The following is a 14,640-nucleotide window of genomic DNA, read 5'->3' as shown; positions in this document are numbered from 1 at the left end:
GCTGATATCACACTGTAAATCAATAATCTACTGTTTTATCTAGTACATGTAACTTCAATTTCACAGCAAAGCTCATTCGAAACTTGCGAATGACAAAGAAAGTTCAAAGTTGTCGCGAAGAAAGTTTTCGTCACATGTCATAAAAATAACTTTGTCGCGTATTTTAATAAACCAACAATAACCCACAGACACCCAGATTATGTGCGCGCTCTAGATTTTTTATTTTGCCACGCGCACGGGCCTGAGAGGGTCGTTAATTTATGAGCTTCCAGCGCGTTTTATGCGGTTTTAAACTTCTCTCGCTGTAATTTTGTTTATTGAACGTATGAATTACGAGATGATAAATCGAAATACTTCTTGCAATATAATGGCGGTGCGCGGCCCGAATGTGTATATATACCGAAAATAGACGCTCGAGATAGAGTTATTGACGGGATAATAGTTATTTAGGGCTTTAATGTCGTAACACCCGGCTAAAGTTTTATAAACGTCGCGAGAGTGCGAGCAAACGTCTACAGCTTGCCTCGAACGCGTAAGCTTGCATTGCAAGCTTAAGTTATTGAACAATCGCTCGCAGTCGAAAGCTACAATCGCGCTCTTCTGATTCTTTGGACCTCCGAGGGTGTACGTGTACTACTCGTATAGTTTGGGCCACAGTAGCAGCAGTGGCAGCGCGTTCACCGAATCCGCGTGTCGACGCATATTTTACGCGATGGATTACCTCCGTTCGATGAATTCATTGACGAGAAAAGAAAAATGAACTCGTGGCGCGTAGGTATTGCGGGCATTCGGTGCTACTTTGGGATGCACCAACTTGCTCCCACGCGCGTATAGATTCGCTAGCCTTGCTTGGTACACGTGCCAGAGCTATGCGTGTCTAACACAGCACAAGTAGCCACAGAATCGTGGCTCGTTATTTTTACTATTTTATTCTTCACCTTTAGATTGAATTTCTTTTTCGTTTCCCACTCGAAAGTTAAAGTGATAACGTTCGACGAAATGCTTTGAATAAGGGACTTGTCGGACAAGGAACGTCGCAATTAATCGCTATGTACCTCAAAGGCTTTCATGCACCGTTACGCGATTATAGTCGTAATTGACGTTAGACGCTGGGGTTTCCGTGAGATGCGACAACTCACGTAATATAATTAATCGATTATTATTTCAATTTCATTCAGAGAATGTTTCAAATTTGTGTATCATTATTGATCGTTTCGTTTGAATAGCAAATTGCAAAATAATCCATTCTCCATTTTGAAAAACAATAAGCACAGTTTTCGCTGAAGCTTCTTATACTTTACACGATTGCTCAGCATCGCGTACAAATTTCAAGTGGGGTTTTAAAGCAAAAAAAAAAAAAAAAAAATTCTAAAGCTTTAAGTACTCTAGGGACGGAGGAGTGTAGGTAAGATTAAACGAATGTACGTACTTGAAACTTGAGCGTTGGGCCAACGCATTTTCTAAAGTGTTGTTAGATTTGCAAAAAGTTTAATGGATAATTCGTGTTGCAAAATCTTCTAATAATGACACCTTTGACGCTGCGTTCATTATTCACCGGCCTTTCTTAAAGCTAGACAATGTCGCAATGGCAATCTCGAGGCGAATAGTTTTCCAAAAGCTTTTTCGGGACAGATGTTTATTGTACATACTCGCATGCGCACGCGACAATGAAATTTTGAATAGACCAGGAGAAATATTCGGCGCCGCGTAAAAAATTGTTCCAGCACAGTGCGAAAGCGTACATTTGTATGAAAATATGAAAAGTCGCAGATTTAAAAGGATCGGTGATAAGAAATTAGGCGTTGATTGGAAACAAAATAGTTGGCACTCCTCGAAAAAGAGAAAGACCATTTCCAGTAGAGATGTACGGGCACGCAAAGAGGTTTATCGCTTATTTGAGTCGCGCGTTACAGCCACATGAGAATCGCAAGTTGAGCCGCCGCGGTCTAACGAGTCTCGAGAATCGGCGACGGGACAATTGATAAATTAGGCTCGTCGTGAAATTTGAAAAATAAGAGCGGTCTCCTTTATCGATTATCGCGTAGGATTCACCGTGAACGAAGAAGCCTCAGAGTGCTACCTACTCGCTCTCTGCCGACGCCCCCGGTTGACTGTTAGGTACATGTGCGCGCGCGCCACTTCTCGTCCGTTTCTGTCGGCGAGCGAAGAACTCAAACTCTCGGGCAGTCGCGAGCCGCGCGTCCTCACGGCAAGTGCATCCCGTTCTTCGCGCGCTTTCTCTCTGTCCCTTGCAAAGTGTTGTTGCTGCTCGTTCTGTACTTTCAAGTGCAAAGTGCTTCGTTCGGTTGTCTTGCGTTTCGTGGTGTACATTTATAAGACTTATCAGGATGCAGGGTAAGAGTTTACTTTTTTCTCTTTTTCGTTCTTGGTTTTTTTTTCGTGCATCCGAGTAAGTACGCGCGGATAAAAACTGCTACCGGTTCCGCTTACATTTTTTCGCAGTAAAACGGATGCTGTTTCACATTAGCGCGGGAAACAATTATCTCGGTGCATCGAGTTTCTTCATATACCTTGCGGGAAAAAGTTTTAGCTTCCGAAGGACTTCGTTGGATCACGCTTACTTTCATCTCTTCTTCATAGTGATGAAAATAGATGCGCGAATAATTGACGTTTTGATAGATTGGTCGCATTTTTTTCCGTTCGAAATGAGCTTTCGTTCGGTGATGATTGAATTTCATGGAAAATAAATTTTTAATTAAAATGTTCCGTTTTGACTTGTTACAGCAAATTGTTTTTATTTTAATTTGGAAAAAAATGTTGACATTTTTGCATAGAGTTGTTAATTTAAGTGATCATATTTAAATACTGCGGAGCGACGAGGGTTGAATTGAAAGAATATCAGTTAGAAAAAATTTTCTATACTCGATATAAGTTTTAATGTTGATTATTCGAGCGATCATCATTTCACGAAAAAATAAAAGTTACATTGAATTTCGGCATTGGAAAAAAACAACTTTTCGAAAATTAGGACTGCTTTGATACATTCCCGGAGTGACACGTACCAATAACAAGTGCGCGAATAGATTTCGTTATTCAAACCTCGCATTGTTTGTCGGCCGCGTACGTAAAAGAAAGTTCGAAAAATGTCGACGCTTGAGGTCGATTCAGTTATATTTTCATCGAAATCCCATCGGGATGGACGCGAATTGAAGTTTATAACAGTCGCACTACGTATTTCTTGGCAATATCACTACGTCGTAACGACTGCAATTGAATTTAATACTTGATCAGTGCGAATCTCTAATCTCATCGACAAACGCCAATTCACAAACTAAAATCTATGCTGATCGATATGACAATTCAATTATCCAAAACAATGTTAGTTGTCCGAATAGTCCGAACTTCACAGCCGACTAACTTTTTTCGTATAAATCCATTTACACTGTCTTCCTGCCTATTTCTCCTCCAAATGAAGTTTAATGGATCGTAAAAGAAAAAGAACGTGAAGGTTTAACTGTATTAAACGTCGCATTCAAGCACATTAAATATTATCCGTTTGGTTATCAGCGCACTCTTTGAAAAAAAAATATTAGCATTGATTTTTATGAAAAATGGAGTATTTGTGGGTATTTTTCTTTAGAAAACGTTTTAGCCACGGACTTTTATAATCAAAATTTTTAAAGAAACTTCGTTATTTTTTAAATTCTTCAGTAATGGACATTGATGTCCAAATTAACTTTGTCTTTCTCAATAATGCATTCAGAGTTCACTATAAACAATCATTTGCAATTCCATTTGAACGCACCTATTTTCATTCAACACGTCAATTAGCGACTTCGAATAGCTTGATAATTGTCAAAGCATCCCTTACTTTTAAGTAATTGGCAGTTACGGGTCGCAATAGAACTATTAAACTCGTGAATCGTCGCCAAGAGAACCAAAAAAATGCAGCGCGAGATTTTACCGGTAGGCAATAAATTCTCGCGAGTACCACCGACATGTGTCAGAAAAACGCAATCTCAACGCGCCTAAAAGCCACCGTCTAACTTCTTAGAAGGAAAATGCAACAACGCTATTCCTATACTTTCGACTGCAACGTTACGTATTTGCGTTCCATCATGTATATCTCATTTGCTGTAACTAACATCCGAACGATTTTGTACTGCACTATTTTCAAATTAACGATTTCAAATAAAAGTTGTAAGGGCGATTGGAAAGGAAAAAAAAAAAACAAAGCGACGCGTTCGCTTCGAACGGGCGCAATTCAGAAGTGCGCGAGTCTCGGCGCGCGCGAAACAATTACGACGCGAAACGCGCAATCATAAACGCGAGCACATGCGGCGCGCGTGTAATCCCCGAACGTAAAACAGAGGTCGAGCGCGCGTCAAGGAAGAAAACTAAAGTGCGCTGCGCGGAAAATTGCTGGGACGTCGCGGATCATGAACGAGAGTGAAAGTACGGCGCTATACGTCGGAAAGAAGAACGAGAGAAGCTGAAGTGGCGACCGAAGCTCCTCTCTCTCTCTCTCTCTCTATCTCTCGTCGCGCGCAGCTGATCAGAGAAAAAGGGAGACTAAAACTTTATTTATTACTTTTATTTTAGTCGACAAACGACGCCACGCGGTCGTGGGCTTTTCTTGATCCCGCAGTCTGTCGCTTGATAGCGTATTCTCATTCGTTTGATCGCCGAACGATTGACGCAGTTCCAAAAAAAGAAAGAGAAAAAAATTATTTTTTTCATTTCGCGCACTCGAGCAACCGACGCACCCACCGCGGCAAAGAGATAACCAGGCTGAAGCTTTCGCGCCGACAGCTCGTTGATCTTTAGCGCGTTGGTTTCGCTCTCAATTTTTCCTCTGCGATGTTCATGCCCGCGCGAGCTTGCACAGAGATATTTTTTATTCGTTCCGGTAACCACGCAATTTGGGTTTTAACCGAGCTAGCTCAATATCATTGTGGGTTAACTATGCGTAATAGCTTTTTCAGCTCAGTTTTTTTTTATACGAGTATAAAAGTATACGTTATTTTAATGAGCTGTAAAAATAACTGTTACCGTTGATTGTCGCTTGAAATTGGTCGCTAATGTCGTTTGAAAAGAACTAAACTGAAAAACACTGACAATTTCAGCAAGAAAGGTATCTCAGCTAGGAGAAAGAATAATATCACAAATATCATTAAATTCAGACAAAGAGCGCCACTTAACTATTGACTCTTGACAGTGGATTATTTTTCCAAGAAAAACTTTAATCGAATCAAGTTGATCCGAGATTTGCGATAAGTTAACAAAGGCTGCCAAAACGATACACAATTCTCCATCTGTGATTCTCTTAAATTTAGAAATGAATAAAGTTTAATAAGTCACATTACGTTACGTAGAAGTCTGAACGAGTTAATTGAATCCGTTAATTAATAATTTATCAATTGTGCCATCCAAAAATCAAAATATATACAATCTTGGTATATATTATTAAGATTATTGAAAATTAATGTATAGAATTAAATTTTTTATTTTTTACACTTTTTAAATTCATTATAAATTTCGTATATCTTTGCTTTGATGTTGGTGACATTTGCCACTTCCAGAAGTTCTTTTGGCACACTATTGCTACATATAGTTGAATCATTAGCCGAACTTTTTTTCAAAATTTATAAAAAGATAGAAAAATGAGTCTTGCCAGATGCTGAGCATGTGACTTGTCGATCACCGCTTACGAAAAATCAAACAAAATGACCAGCGCGTACATTTGCTAATTTTAGTGCAGGAATAATTCACATCGAGCTTGGAAAAACTGAAATAGCCTGATCGCGATGCTATCTGTCTCTTTCGCATCCTGCGATTTTTTCAGCAGGCCGCCGCTTGCCGACAGACGTGGTGCGTGTGCGCCTACAGTATACGCTTTCCGCACACTGCCGAGCCGTGCGCGCATAATACATCGAGTGACTGAGCGAGGATGGAAAGGCGCGCAAAACAAAAATCTACCTTTTCTCGATTTTGCTCTCGATAGGTCTCGCACGATCCCTGTCCCTATAATTCAATCATGATAATCATATTCAAGATTCTTGTTGTTTCATTAATAAAATGTAAATTGCTGCTGCCTTGCGCGGGAAATTGAACAGAATCAAAAAAAATAATAAAATATCGCAATTAGATGTTAAATTTTTTCGTAAATTTTCTAAAAAATGTTAATTAAAGTCTTTATTGCAAGCCTTTTAATTAAAGACCTTCGTTTTCACTCCATTATGGATCAGCTTATTCGTAGCAAAATAAGGAACATTTTTTACATGATAAAATAGAAAGGCGAACAACGTAGCTTAGTTTGAAAGATGCACAGAAACTTTATGGATAACTGCAATTTGATTGCTTTGTAGGTAGGATCAATGCGCAGAGAGAGAGAGAGAGAGAGAGAGAGAGAGAGAGAGAGAGAGAGAGAGAGAGAGAGAGAGAGAGAGAGGCAAGAAAAGCATTTGTAATTGAAAACTTAATGACAAATAAATAGAGTTTGTCTTAGACCCTAAATAAGTTTACCTTGGCTCTTAAGTTGGCATGCAGCGGGGGTATACGTGAGCTTGACAGTCTATTCATTCTAATTAATTCGGACGAACAAACTCTCACCAAAGAAATCGATGGTAATTCCAATCAAACTTCGTGCTTATATGTTCGGGCTACATACAAGCGCAGTATACGTCTCAAAGAAGCAAGAAATTATTGGACGCTCGTGAAACTTGTCCTCGGACGCAGTTAACCGCACGACACGGAGTATGCAAAAGCACGCTGAGACGAAAATGGAGCAGGAGGGCTTGGCGTGGGCGCTGATCTGCTGCAAATCCATCGCGATACTTCGTGACAGACAGATGGACTGGGCGAAGCGAACCTAAATCCCTTGATCATCTCCCTTTTACCGCCATCGTTATTTGCGAATCGGATTATGTTTTCTCTTATCTATCCACTTAGGTATGCTTTGACTACGAAGCGTTGTGTACTTTTCAGTAGCGGCGCGCCTTCTCAGCAAGAACAAATATACATTGGACTCGTAAAGTCAAGGTGGAAAGAGAGAGAGAGAGAGAGAGAAATGTTGCAAGTTTGTAGGAAGTACACAGTGTATTCTATGACATTAAATAGTCAAGGCATAAGTCACTTAAGTAACTTTTGATGTCGGAATTTGAATAATGCAGTGCGTAAAGTGCGCCGGATACTTTACCATTAGTATAATACCGTTTCTACCGGGATTGAATCATCTCAATCGTGTTTTCGCTGAACATCATATTGTTGTGAGCAACCACTTTAATTAAGTTTTTCATTTGTGAAAGAGTTTTTTCAAAAAGAAACTGTTTACTTAAACAAAATATATACTTTTTACAAGGCTACGAAAGTTCGTGCATATTAGACTTTTCCAATAATTAAATTTACGCTCTTTCTCCTTCGCTGCTGAAGATTTACTTGAGCACCACGTATACTTCGCTGAGTGAAATTCACGATGACGTTTGAGTGTCATAATACGAGTATCTAGTTCAAATGTCTGTATAACGGTTGTTCTTTTTTTTTACGCTGTTTGTCCATAACTTACGATCAACTATAAAATAAATAGCTATGTATCGCTGAATCGGGATGAGCATGCGCATGCAGGTAACTCCAACGTATTATATCCGTGATTGTACCATTGTTAATAGCGGAAATTCTCGTTGCGGCTTATCCACAGTATAGGGCGGTACAAACTATGCTCTCCTAGCATACTACAACAAATTCAATAGAAATACTTTTACACTAACGGTTATTATTGTAATCAACTTTACAAACTGCGATCGTTAAGTTATCGTTATGATTTTCAATAATAACTAATTCGTTGAGAGAGTTTGACACTTTTTCCTCTATTAGGATGCTCGTTAGTTATATAATTTTAACTAAGTAGAATATAGAAAATCACGTTATCAGAAAAATAAGGGTCAATAAATAATAACTCCATATGGACAGTTTTCCAGATGGCTTAATATACTATTTTCTCATCCAGCTTTACTGGGATCTAATTATTCCGTAATTTCTTTCAACTATTCAATCGTTATTCACTTCTCGACGAACTGTTTCCTCATTTTCCTCCATTATTCATAATTTTCAATGAGAAAAATGAAGTCAAAGAATTCTTTTTCAATGAATGTTTTGCCTATTTCATTGAATCGGAATATATTTCATACCGTCAATTGTTTACTAAATTGAACAACTTTAATATTAAAAATAAATTGTTACACATACACTTACGTCATAATAAATAACACGGCAACTTATTACAAAAGATCTCAAATATATTTATTAATGAAAAACAGACTAAGCGCGTATTCTCATATTAATCACCAGATTCAACTAACAAAACAACAGCAACGACGCCTTTGTTCTTAATATGTTTGATATCCAGGGAGCAGCTTATAACAGTATAATTTTATTTAATTCAATTCGTTTAAACAAAATTTATAACACATATTGAGAATCTAAAGATATGTGTCTTTCTCCGAATCAACGCTTAAATAGAATTTAGGATGGGAGGTCTAGTGACAGACATTGCAGCACAAGTAACCCGCTATGTGCAAACATCTGGGACTCGTGCATTATTTTAATCTCGTTTGAAATTAAGTAACCATATCAATATTTTTCACATAGGACATTTTTTCTTTCAGTCGATTACCACCTTGTTATTAATAAATGATTGTAGGTCAAATTATTATTTATAATTAAACGACAAGTAGTTAAGAGTGTTGTTGATAAAAATAGGACGCGCTTCCACTGAATTAGTTTCACATTAAAAAAAAAAACTATAAATTAATCACGCATAAGCGTTTTTGCCATTTCGTAGCGTATTATGTATCCTGCCGATTTATTGGGAAGATAACATTTATAGAATACGTCCAGAGTCGTTAAAAAATCTAGTTTATATCTATTTACAAAGAGCGCAGCAAAACAAAAGCGTTTCGTACGTTATATACGCAGACATTTACGATTTTTTTATAGCAACACAAAAGCACAAAAGTAAGAAAGACATAGTGCAATTGCTTGCCCATTTTCAAATGGTACCGGTTTATTATATTTGTTACAGATTAAAAATAAGAAGGTAAAGATATAATTATTCTTTGTGAATCATAATAACAATGTTTAGAGGAAAAAAGTTATTTATAAAGATACTCGAAGCAAAATCAATAATGCGTCAGTTTGTATTAATATTGTTATTTCACATCAAATAACAACGATAATTATAGCTGTCTGTTTTAATATTGCCTTTTTTTCAAATATCTAACATTGTTATTCACAAATTGCTTGTTAATTTTTTTCTAAAGAACCGTCGATCTTTATACATTACAGCCATTTAAAAGATTAAAATAATGCAAGTACATAGTTATCGAATAGCTATCGAAAATACAAGTAAATTATTTTTTTACTTATCATTATAAGATACTTTATTTTGCAAAAATAGAAAATTTTTAATGAAATATTGTAAATATGCATCATATGGGAAAAAATATTGGATTGTTTACATGATTACATCTTGTAGTAAAACTTACATACATGGTTTTCATCAATCTTCGTGAATTACACAGCTTATTTTTATAATTAGCGATTCGAGAACACAAGATTTATTCCGAATCATTTAAAAAACTCGTATTGAAGAGAAGGAATTGACGATGCGTTAAATCATTTCAATATTTTGAAAGCATTTGTCGCGTATTTTGCATGGTTCGGGACATCGTTTCAATGCATTCAGGCGACAATAGCAAATGCGGTCGTTTTTAAGTAATCCTTTATCACGTTCTTAATCAAAATGTCACAAGCGGTCCGAATAGAAACTAATTTTAGCGAACCGCTATAAAGATAGAAAAGAAACGTTTAAAGATGTGTTTGCAACGACAATTGAAAAAGATGAATTAATTCTGAAGTAATTCACCAACGAACATAGGGATAACTAACCACAGATAACATAATCAGTCAATTACTTTTTTAATTTGTGAAAATCCACTAGTTTTAACTAGTAAATCTCAATTTTCGCAGATTACAACAATTATCGAAAAAAAGTATGCGGTAAAGCCAAGCTGTACGCTTTCAACTTGACGATGAAAGCGTCTTTAATTTAATAACTGTTCGTCGAATAACTGTATCAATGGTGATCGGTCGATATCATAACTTTACGTACGCCTCAAAGAGATAAATAAAGTATCCGTTTACCGGAGCTAACGGGATATCCGGGAAAAGGCTTGCGATTAACACCTCGTAAACCCTTTGAAATTTCAGCGAAGAAACGGCTTGGGAGCGTCTGATTGCATCTCCACCAAAGACGTCACTACAGCCACTCTTGATGAAAACGAGTAGCCATCAGAGCCATCGGATATATATATCGCCTTTGCCGCCGCTGCGCGCTAATGGCTGAGCTGGAAGAGTGCAGGTGCGCGCGATGCCAACCGCCACGAACGAAGCTACGAGCCACTGAAAGAAATCGCTCGTCGGCCGTCTAAGCGAGGTGAGGATTATCGGACGACTCGCGGTTCTTCTTATCTATCGTTTGTCGGTCGTTAAACGTCACGCTGGCGCGAAATATTCTTCTGATATTCTTCCGAAACAAACGCAGCCGCGACTAATGAAGCCCATAAAACAAATGCGCAGGTTGACCAAAAAGACGAAAGAAAGGGCAAGAAAAGTGTGCGGCGAGGAGCAAGCGGTCAGGCAATGTGGGGCAAGAGATGAGGGAAGGCCGCGAAACTGCCCTCGGCAGCATTGCCGACTCGGGTCTCAACGCCGCAGCTATTGACTATTACATTACCGAGATGATAGCTGTAACCAACATGAGCGCTATCCTGAATTCCAACGTCACCGAGGACATTGATCCTTTCTACTTCTATCAGGTTGGTGCTGGCTATTTTTGTATTTCCTCGTGATAGAATCTTTCAATATACCACTGCCGGACAAATCGAGGGACTGATTCGTTCTATTGATACCAAGTTCTTCCGAATATGTTCATTTCCAAGTGCGGTAGAATACTGGCCGTCAGTGTTGATGCGATCCTATAGTTGTAAATTAGAGTCGATGAAAAAGAGTAATGACTCGATTAGTTCATGAGAAAATTCACGATGTATTATTCTCACTCGTTTTCATCTTTGTATAATGATAATATTTGTTGTTCCGAACATGTATTAGTCGATATAGTGTACGGTCACTGAACGAAGTGACATGTTGTTATAAAGTAATGCGCCAGTTAGATTGCAGCGAATTGAATTACGTCTGAACTTTTTAAAAACACTACCAACTCTTTGTATGTTAACTTCCTGGACAACTAATTCAATATCTAATTTTTTTTTATAGATATTTTTTCCATTTATACTCTATTTATAAATTTGATTTTATATTATTTTTTTCATTAATTTATTTTATATGACTTCCATTAATCATCTATTCTATTCCATCTATAATATTTACATTTCATGTCGTATTATTTTGTTTAACCAAGGTATGTCGTTATTTAATCAGTATTTTTCATAACATATCGCTTGTTTCATTTATACATCATGAACTGTGCTGATTTAACATTAATTCAAGTGCAGAAAAAATGTTAGAAAATAAGGAAAAACAACGACACCGACACCGATATTTTTTTAATGTTTTAAATTGTGATAACTTAGGTTACATAACTCGAATCATTAAATTATTTGTGCGAGGTCTCATTTTAAAGCTGTTATTGTTAACTTTAAATAGAATTTTTAAACAATAAAAAACTCGATTTTAGTCAAAAGTTTTCGTTATTCTCGTTAAAGGATTCTATATTATTTTACAAACAGAAAAATCATTTCTTTAATTTGGAATAGCTCAAGCTATATATAACCAAGCTGCTTGTGGAAGTTCTCATTTTAAAGTTTAAAAATGAAGCTTTGTCAAATGAAACAATCGATTGCAGTCAATATCTTGAGAATCAATGATCCGAATAATTTGTACAAAGAACTCGGTTCACTTTTCGCGATAAGCAATGTTTGTACTAAATTTCAAGTCGATTCGATTCATTTACTCCTGTTATCGTAAAAACAAAAAAGGTATAGTTTTAGATAAAAAATGATTTTTTGCGGAAACTAATCAATACAAGGACTTGAGATTTATAGGATATTTTATTTATTATATGAGACATCTTTAGTAAAATTAAAAAAAAGTCATGCATTATTCTTCAAAATATGATTTTTTTAACGTTTTGCAACGTAACCTTAAAATAGGAATAGTTAGAAATACGATTTTTCGTCAAATTCAAAAAAAATAAAATGACTACAAAACTCTAGCATAAAATTTAACGAATCTCATGTATAAGATCAAAAATAATTGAAAACCTAAATTTCATAATTTTTCGAAATCACATAATTTTGATTTTTGATCGAATTACTCGATAGATTTGAATACATTTTTTTCTACATGTCCAAAAAAAATATCCCAAAAGCTTTACAAATTTTACCGCATAGAACGCGAGTTATTGATAACGACATACATACATATCACATACACTCACGCGCGCGCGCGCGCGCACACACAGATATTCCTAAAAAATTGCATTTTTAGAGCCCTGATAATCTTAATCAAACTTCTAAAGTGATTTTCGGTAACAAAATTTTTTCATGAAAATAAACCTTCCTCGACGACGACACGAGAACAATTTTCGTAAAAGCCTTTTGCACGTTCACTTGACATCGGAAGATAGCGTTGAATTTTCCAAGTCATTTCGCACTATAAGATGCCACATTACGTTAAACTTTGCGTGACATTCTGAACAATTTAGCCATTCAACATCCAATGCAAGCCTCATTTCCCGAAGTATAAAAAACGCAGCTTTCTATTGTTCACGTACTATTTATCATTGAACGACGGTATTATCTTTTATAGGAAGCCGTACAAAGTTCTGTTGGGTTTTTTTTGCTACGTCGCGCTAATGACTTGAAGGATGGTGTGGTGCAAAAAAGTTCCTACTTTGAACTTTTGGTCTTTTATTTATTTCGGTGCACTGGCTCTCTTATCGAGATAAAACAAGCGCAACGCAACTTTTACGAGCAGATAAAAATACAGAAAGAAAGCGATAGTGATATTGTCATTATGCGCACTCGAAACTTTGGGGGAATAAAGAGCTGAAACGCAAGGTAGAAAGAGACTAATTATCGTTTGCAAAAATGCCGAAAGTTTCTTTTTCCTTATCTTCTGCGCAGGCATTTTGCTGCGACAAGTTCTCCACTAACAATGTGCATAAACATCACCACAGCGCGCGTACGGAGGCGGAAGGCCATCCGAAATTTGTAAGGGTTGCTTTGAAACCTACACTCGGTTATGATGGTCGTACTATGTAAATGCATACTATGAATACATTAAAGTATAAAATTAAACGTACAGGCACTACCTACGTATAGTTTTTGAATGGGGATACTCTGGGCACTATGACGCTCTGTTTATTTGTGTCGTCTAAATATGCTGAATCGATTGATTAAGATGTTATGTATGAAATACGAAGGAACATGAAAATAGTTCAGAGATGACTGTAAAAGCGTATTCTACGGGACGTTAATAAATTCTGGGAAATGGAGTCAGGAGTCGTTAAAATAGATTAAGATTTCATACTGGAAAGTAAAGTAGCGGAAGTGCCAGATAAAGTGGAACGCCCGCGTTAAACTAGAGTGTATAGATAGGTGTACGACAAATATCGATCACGCGAAACAGCAATACGGATAAAAATATCTTGTCTCTTCCCGCTCGAAGTACATTTACAGCTTGTTCGCATTACCATCATATTTCAACGCGTTATTAGCGTGCGCGAGTCGGTAAAAGGAGGCAATTTTCGCGTGCGGGCCCGTCTCGTTTGGAAAAATGACATTTCGCGTCAAGTTTATTCGAATGTGTTGCTCTCGCTTGACAATTCTTGTCTTCGTCGACGTTGTTCTTAATCAGTGCGAAGAAAAGCAGTAAAACCTCTTTTTACATTTCGATAACGGAACTTGGATAATCAAAAGCAGAAAAAAGTACGGACTCAACAATGCTGTGGTCAGAACAAACACGTATCTGTTACAAGTTACATTATGTATAAGAGGTAATACCGTCGTTGAACAAACATGTACTTGTTCTGACCCACGGCATTGTTGGATGTTTATTTTTCTTGAGGAGGTCAATAAATCTATTAACGAAACGTGAAGAACGTTTTTCTTTCGTTCTTTACGCTGATCGAGGACAGCGTTACCAAAGATTTCGTATTAAGGTCGGCTAACATTCAACGATGCCATTTTTTTCTCTGTAATTCATTATTCAAGCCTTTAAATGTTTAATCGCGGGCTTCTACAATATATTGACAACGTATGCGTACGCTCTTACTGTTTACACAATCACTAGATGAAATATTTGGGATCTCGTATCCATTATAGAGAAATTCTAGATTTACACAACACGAGATTAAATAGATGCACGCAATAATTTACTGCCTTTTCCAATGGTCTACCAGCGCATATTTTTCTTTCTAATCAGTATTAGTTTATGTAAATAGCAGTCATTCGAACGTGTACCTTTTCGTAATTAGTAATTGATTTAATTTTCATTGTAACATACTATCTCAAGATGAGATAACCAAAGATTCCCAAACGACATAAGGCATATGTTTATAATCAAATCACGTCTGTAACCGAAAACTTTGCATGTATTTTT

General features: G+C 36.9%; 1 protein-coding gene across 4 annotated transcripts in view; it reads left to right on the top strand.

Moving 5' to 3' along the window:
- The first annotated feature begins 2,202 nt into the window (after positions 1-2,202).
- LOC131670109 (cardioacceleratory peptide receptor-like) overlaps positions 2,203-14,640 on the top strand; it is a 53,896-nt gene continuing 41,458 nt past the window's right edge. For all 4 annotated transcript variants that reach the window (XR_009302423.1, XR_009302425.1, XR_009302424.1 and 1 more), the window contains exons 1-3: positions 2,203-2,355; positions 10,228-10,453; positions 10,597-10,835. Coding sequence is in view for 1 of the 4 variants with exons in the window: in XM_058945478.1 (XP_058801461.1) it covers positions 10,674-10,835 (162 nt within the window). In the remaining 3 variants the exon portion in view is untranslated. The remainder of the gene's footprint in view (positions 2,356-10,227; positions 10,454-10,596; positions 10,836-14,640) is intronic.

The sequence above is a fragment of the Phymastichus coffea genome, unplaced genomic scaffold, assembly GCF_024137745.1.
Source record: "Phymastichus coffea isolate CEN01 unplaced genomic scaffold, Cenicafe_Pcof_1.1 PCOF00100, whole genome shotgun sequence".
Classification (NCBI taxonomy): domain Eukaryota; kingdom Metazoa; phylum Arthropoda; class Insecta; order Hymenoptera; family Eulophidae; genus Phymastichus; species Phymastichus coffea.
Note: the sequence above shows the minus strand (reverse complement) of the source record. Positions and strands in the feature narration are given on the sequence as shown.